The following is a 5,572-nucleotide window of genomic DNA, read 5'->3' on the forward strand; positions in this document are numbered from 1 at the left end:
AATAGTAATGGGTGGCTTCGGACGCATACGATGCCTCAGTCCAGCCGCCTCTGGCTGCCACCTGGAACCAGGAGCCATCCAAGGCTCGCGGCAAGTTCCTGGACACTGCAGCCCACCTGTGACTCTGCATTCAGTCTCTGCAGCTAACTCGTGCTGTCCTCTCTAATAAGTTAGGATAAATAAAGAAGCGCTCAGCACCCCCCTGCCCTCCCGCCATGAGCAGCGGGGCAGCGGGTCGCCCAGCAGCCCTGCCAGCTCCGTCCCCATCCCTCGGCTCTGACAGACCTGCCACCCAACGTGCCCTGGGCGTACAGCGGGCAGCCAAGCCGCCCTGCTGAGCTCGGGTGCAGCACGGCCCTGGGACAGCCCCGACTGCCAGGGAACGGCTCGCTGCCAGCACCCCCTCGCCACAGCCATGGGCAAATACAAAAGAGACTTAGAAAAGGAGAAAGATTACTACAAGTGGGGAGAGGGAGCAGCCAGGCCAGGGCTCTCCCATTTAGGGCCTTCAGACCCTGCCTACAGCCCCAGTATCCCTGCCCTCATTATGCCCATGGGTGCCCCCGCAGCTTCCTTTCCCCACACCCATTGCCCCTAACCCCTAGCACCAGCCGTTCAGACTGCCCAAATGTGTCCCCCCACCCCCTCTACTCATCCCAAGAGGGGAGAGTTCCAGGATCCTTTGCTCTCCTAACGGCCAGGCACCAGCTGGTGCTGCCAGGATGCCATGAAGGCCACAGCCCATGCTGAGCTGAGCACAAGGGCAGGGCCCCCCTCACCTCCCCAGCCCCAGCTCAGCCCGCTGCACTGGCCCCGCTCCAGCGCTGAGCACAGCTCGCAGAGCACCCCATGCCTGTCCCTGCCCCCCTCCCTCTCCCCGGCTTTTCCTGGAGCAGTGGTGGATCCATCCCTAGAGCACATCCGTCAGGCCAGCTAGCTCTCTCCGCGGCAGTTCCCTGGAAGGGAGAATGAGGGAGGGCTGTCACACAGGGATGCTGGGAGCGGACAACAGCCCTTGGCTGGCAACAATTCCCAATTCCTCCCCAGCCCTCGCCCTGTACAAACATGCTCCCTGGTCCACCTGGTCCCCCACCACAGTGGGACAGCCAGACCTCCAGGATGGGTTAGGAGGCTCTGAGGGCCCCTGAGAGCCCAGCAGAGAGGTCGTTTGCTGTGTTTGCCTCTCTTTGCCTGCCCCCAGAGGTTGGAGGCAGGCCTCCTCTGACCAGGACCACACTGGGAATGTGCCCCAGAGCAGGATACATGGCATGGCTGGGGATGCTGCCCAGGAAGACAGACTCTCCAGCCCAGGTGCTGCTCTTACCCAGGATGTTGTGCTTGCAGAGAGGGCAGGTCTGCTGCAGGAGAAGCCAGGGGTCCACACAGTCCCGGTGAAACTCATGGGAACATGGCAGCACCCGCAGCCACTGTGAAGAAGAAGCAAACAGGAGACATGAGCGGAGCTGGGCAGGGTGCAGTGACTAGGTTAGCTGGGCCACGATTCTGCCTGTCACACAGACCAGCCAAGTGCCCAAGACAAAGAGATAATCCTCTGCCTCGCATCTCCCTTGTGGGGACATCTCAGCCCCTGTAAGCTGAGAGGAGAGGAGCCTCAGCCCCACAGGCAGAGGTCAGGCAGCTCTAGGAAAGAGGAACCAGGCTGGAACTGAGCAAAGTGATCACATTAGCTGGAGTGTGCCGGTCAGTCCTAAATCACGGAGCAATCAGGACTTGCTGAGCAATCAGGCCTCCCACTGCAGCACCAGGCTGCCTTGCCAGCCCTACCTGGCTCTTGTGGAACTGGTCCAAGCACACGGCACAGCTATCTATTTCGCAGGCCTGGTTCTGGAGTGGCTTGCCGGGATGGTATCGCCGGGTTTTCAGGGCCGAGAGCCGCCGCAAAATGTGCTGCTTCAGGTCCAGCTGCGAAGGCAGAACAGAGGGTCAGGCCCTGGCTGCATCTCTCCAGTGCGAGGAGAAGAGCAGAGGATGTCCCACCTCGGTATCCCGCTCCAACAGGCCTTGCCGAGACTGCCGCTGGGCCTGCACAATCACCCCTGTGCAGAGGAGCAGGGCAATGAGCAGGATGGTGTTCCAGAGCTGCTGGAGGTACTTCTGCAGGAACAGCATGGGGAGGCAGTCAGGGACACGGGGGTGAACAGGAGACCCCTCCATTCACCTCCAGCCCCATCACTGCACAGCATGTCCCTGCCCAAGAAGCTCCACCCTCCTCTGACTGCTATGGTGATGCCAGGCACACTCGTCCTTTCTTCCCTGGTTCTGTGCCGATCACTGGGAGCCGTGTGTTCAGCTCCCGCAATACAAACACCCCTGGCTACACGGGGAGCCCTCGTGGGAGCTGCTCACGCACCTGGACCTGTGAGCTGTTCTCTCCTGTGCAGATGACTCCCTGCCACTCTCCGTAGAGGCCCCCTCGGGAAAGACCACAGGTTGACCACAGGGTGAGAGTCACCCCCTGCAAGGCAGGACACAACATTGTCTGGGCACCCGTGTCACATCACAGCACAGTGCGGGTGTTGGGACAGGGCGAGGGTCCTGCAACCCTGGGCTGCAGGTGCACAAGCCAGAGCCCACGAGCCCTCTCCAGAGCACCAGCATGCCTGCGCAGCCTGTGGGCACTGCTTGGTCAGCAGATGTGGGCAAGGGGGAAGGAGCCTGGAGCAGAGAAGTGAAAGCGAGAGAGCGTTAGGGCCCTCAGATCTAATGATGAAAGGCAGCAGGATCTCAGCTTGCTGCCAGGGCTGCAGCTCGGTGGAAAGCACAGGGGTGGGAGGGAAACAAGGAGCTGAATTGTAAATGGAGAGATGAGGAAGAACTGCAGGTGGCAAAGCACTGGGCTGGTGGGTGCCTGGCTCCAACTGCTTTAGGACTTGGAACAAGTCAGTGGGGGAAACCGAGGCACAGCTTCAACAGCCTTTGCAGATCTGGCTCCTGCTCCCTCCAATGTCAGCGCATCTCTCAGCTAGTGACAGTACAACAGCTTGACTGGGCATGGCCATGCGCCCACCCTCACTACGTACCAGGTTCTCCAGCAGCACTGCCTGGTACGTGATCTTTGCTGTAGCCCGGAGCCCCCTGTTAACAAAAGGTGTGAAGAACATCAGTCCTGCGGGTGTAGGGGGAGCTGACACTCAGCGGTCCCCATGTCCAGGGAGCACCCCTTCCCATTGGCCACGCTGAGCCACGAGTGAGGGAGGCCACCCCCAAGCCATGCCCGCGCGGACGGACGAGCACGTAGGGGCGGGTGGCAGCGAGAGGCTCCTTGCTTCCCAGCCGTGCCCAGCTCTCTGAGCAACCATGCAGAAGGCACTTCCCAGCACCACGCCTCAGTTTTCCCATCTGCAAAACCAGCGCAGCAATACTGATTTACCACATGAGAGGAGGGCTCAGGGGGTCCACGAGTGTCTGGAGAGGGCAGGGAGGGGCAGCGAGTGCCTCGTCCCCCCGGCTGCTCCGCACAGTCCCTCACGGGCCCGGCACTGGTCAGAGAGGGGGCTGGAGAGAAACAGCAAAAAAGCCATCTGCCTCTCTGCTGCACTGGCTCAGCACCACAGCTCCAACGTGGGCCCTGCCAGTCTCTGCTCTGTATCACACGAAGTCCAGAATGGCACTTTCCCTCTCTCCTTCTCCGGGACACAGATGACAGCGCCCTCCCCAGTCCGAATGCTGCAGGTGGTGGGGATACTGGTGGTGATGAGGACAAGCACAGCCTGGCTCCTTTGTACTAAGAGTCCTAAAAGACTTGGCTGAGCAACTGTCAGCTCCTAAAGCTCCATGGGAACCTGCAGAAGGGCGCAGGTCCTGAGGAAGCAGTGGATTCAACTCAAACCCTCTCTGGAAACACGTGTCTCAGGCCCAGCTCCTCTGCCACGCTGAGCAGCGGCAGGGAGCACATTGGATGCTCGCGTTAAATCCCTTCTCCTGCCCCGTCCCTCCAGATGATGCACAAGAGCACTGGCCATGCTTTGCTTCCCCTTCAGCAGCCGTCATACAAACACGAGTTTGCAAACGTCAGGAGTCAAACACGAGTTGGGGGATAACACCCAGAGCTGAGGCTCTCGTACAGCCCTCTCGACTGCCTCCTGCTGCCCCAGCCCCAGCCCCTTACCGTAGCAGCGCTCCCAGCAGCTTGGTGACGTTCTCTGATGACTGGATCACGATCACGGGCTTGGCAAGAAGCTGGGACACATCCAGCTGCATCAGACAAGAAAGCGACAGCCATTAGCAGGGCACGAGGAGCCACCGGCTTGGGGACCCCACAGTGGGGCTGCGTGAGCCGCCTGGACTCTCCTACCTCTCGGATTGCGTTCTGGTTCAGCGCCAGGATGAGCAGGGCCGATGCCCCCAGCACCAGGGCTCGCTTCATCTGGGGAGAGAGAGGGCACAGAGCTCGTAGAGACTCAGAGAGCAGGACGGGGGGAGGACGGGCTGCCAGGCAATATTCATCTCTCCTTCCGCATCAGGGAGCCAGTGCAGGACTGGTTTAAGGACCCCCATTTTAGTCCCTGCAGCCAGAGGTGCAGGCAGCTGCTCTGTGCCAGGAGTAACCCAGCACCCCCTTTTCCTAGCTGAAGTGCCGCAGGGATCTCTAGGCCAGCACAGTGCACCAATGTGCCTCTGGGGACCCAAGGCCTGGTGGTGTATGGCAAGGAGGGGCTGGCACTGCTGGAGCCCCGGGAGCCTTGTCACGGGACCCTCCCCCCACCAGCTCCCCATGGGAAACAGGGGCACTGGGCACCCAGGTACAGGCCAGGAGCACCTGGCACCCGGCGAGGAAACGCCCCAGGAGGTGCCCTGGGGGCCCATGACCAGCAAACGCTGCTGCAGCCCAGGCAAGGGCAGCGCTGGAGGACACGGGCTGGGCGGTGAGTCACCTTGCTGACCACAGTGGCGGTGAAGGACTCCTCCCTGGCGCCTCTGGGGACCTCGGCTGGCTCCTCACCCACGGGCACCACGCCGATCCAGCTGTCCTCTTCACCCAGCTCGGGCTCCCCATCTCCCACCTGAGGGCAGGGCAGTGTTGATGGGGGCCGTAGCCAGGACGGACCCCTGGAGCCTGAGGCTCACGGCACCCCAAAAGCACCCAGATGCCCATGGGCACCCAGGGCAGCTGGGCACTGTGCTGGGCCAGGACCTCAGCTGGGCCTGTGTGGGTGGAAGCTCACAGAGAAGTGAAGGGCCAGGTGGCTGCTGCCCTCCACATCCCTGCCTGCACCTCTCCTCCGCCTGCGGGGCCGCCTGGCACCTCTGTCCAGTGGCGCCCCCTCTGCCTGCCCTGCCGCCCATCACCCCCCTGTGCCTGTGGGCCCCCAGTGCCCACTGACCCCCGGTGCCCACAGACCCCCCAGTGCCCATTACCACCCTGTGCCCATTGCCCCCCAGTGCCCACTACCCCTCAGTGCCTGCTGCCCCTCAATGACTACTGACCCCCTAGTGCCCATTGCCACCCCGTTCCCGTTGCCCCCTGCCCTCCATGACCATTGCCCACTGCCCGCCCAGTGCCCTCTGCCCCTCAGTGACCATAGCCCCCCCCAGTGTCCCCTGCCCCCAG

At 62.1% G+C, this 5,572-nt stretch overlaps 1 protein-coding gene across 1 annotated transcript in view; it reads right to left on the reverse strand.

Moving 5' to 3' along the window:
- Positions 1-5,572, reverse strand: part of RNF215 (ring finger protein 215) — a 6,762-nt gene continuing 1,190 nt past the window's right edge. Inside the window, exons 2-10 of the mRNA XM_026076579.1 lie at positions 4,896-5,024; positions 4,316-4,387; positions 4,130-4,215; positions 3,042-3,096; positions 2,372-2,476; positions 1,999-2,115; positions 1,786-1,923; positions 1,325-1,427; positions 1-956 (exon numbers count right to left, since the gene is read on the reverse strand). Of these exons, the coding sequence (XP_025932364.1) occupies positions 934-956; positions 1,325-1,427; positions 1,786-1,923; positions 1,999-2,115; positions 2,372-2,476; positions 3,042-3,096; positions 4,130-4,215; positions 4,316-4,387; positions 4,896-5,024 (828 nt within the window). The 3' untranslated portion in view covers positions 1-933. The remainder of the gene's footprint in view (positions 957-1,324; positions 1,428-1,785; positions 1,924-1,998; positions 2,116-2,371; positions 2,477-3,041; positions 3,097-4,129; positions 4,216-4,315; positions 4,388-4,895; positions 5,025-5,572) is intronic.

Source organism: Apteryx rowi, unplaced genomic scaffold (assembly GCF_003343035.1).
Source record: "Apteryx rowi isolate R43461 unplaced genomic scaffold, aptRow1 scaffold_434, whole genome shotgun sequence".
Lineage (NCBI taxonomy): Eukaryota > Metazoa > Chordata > Aves > Apterygiformes > Apterygidae > Apteryx > Apteryx rowi.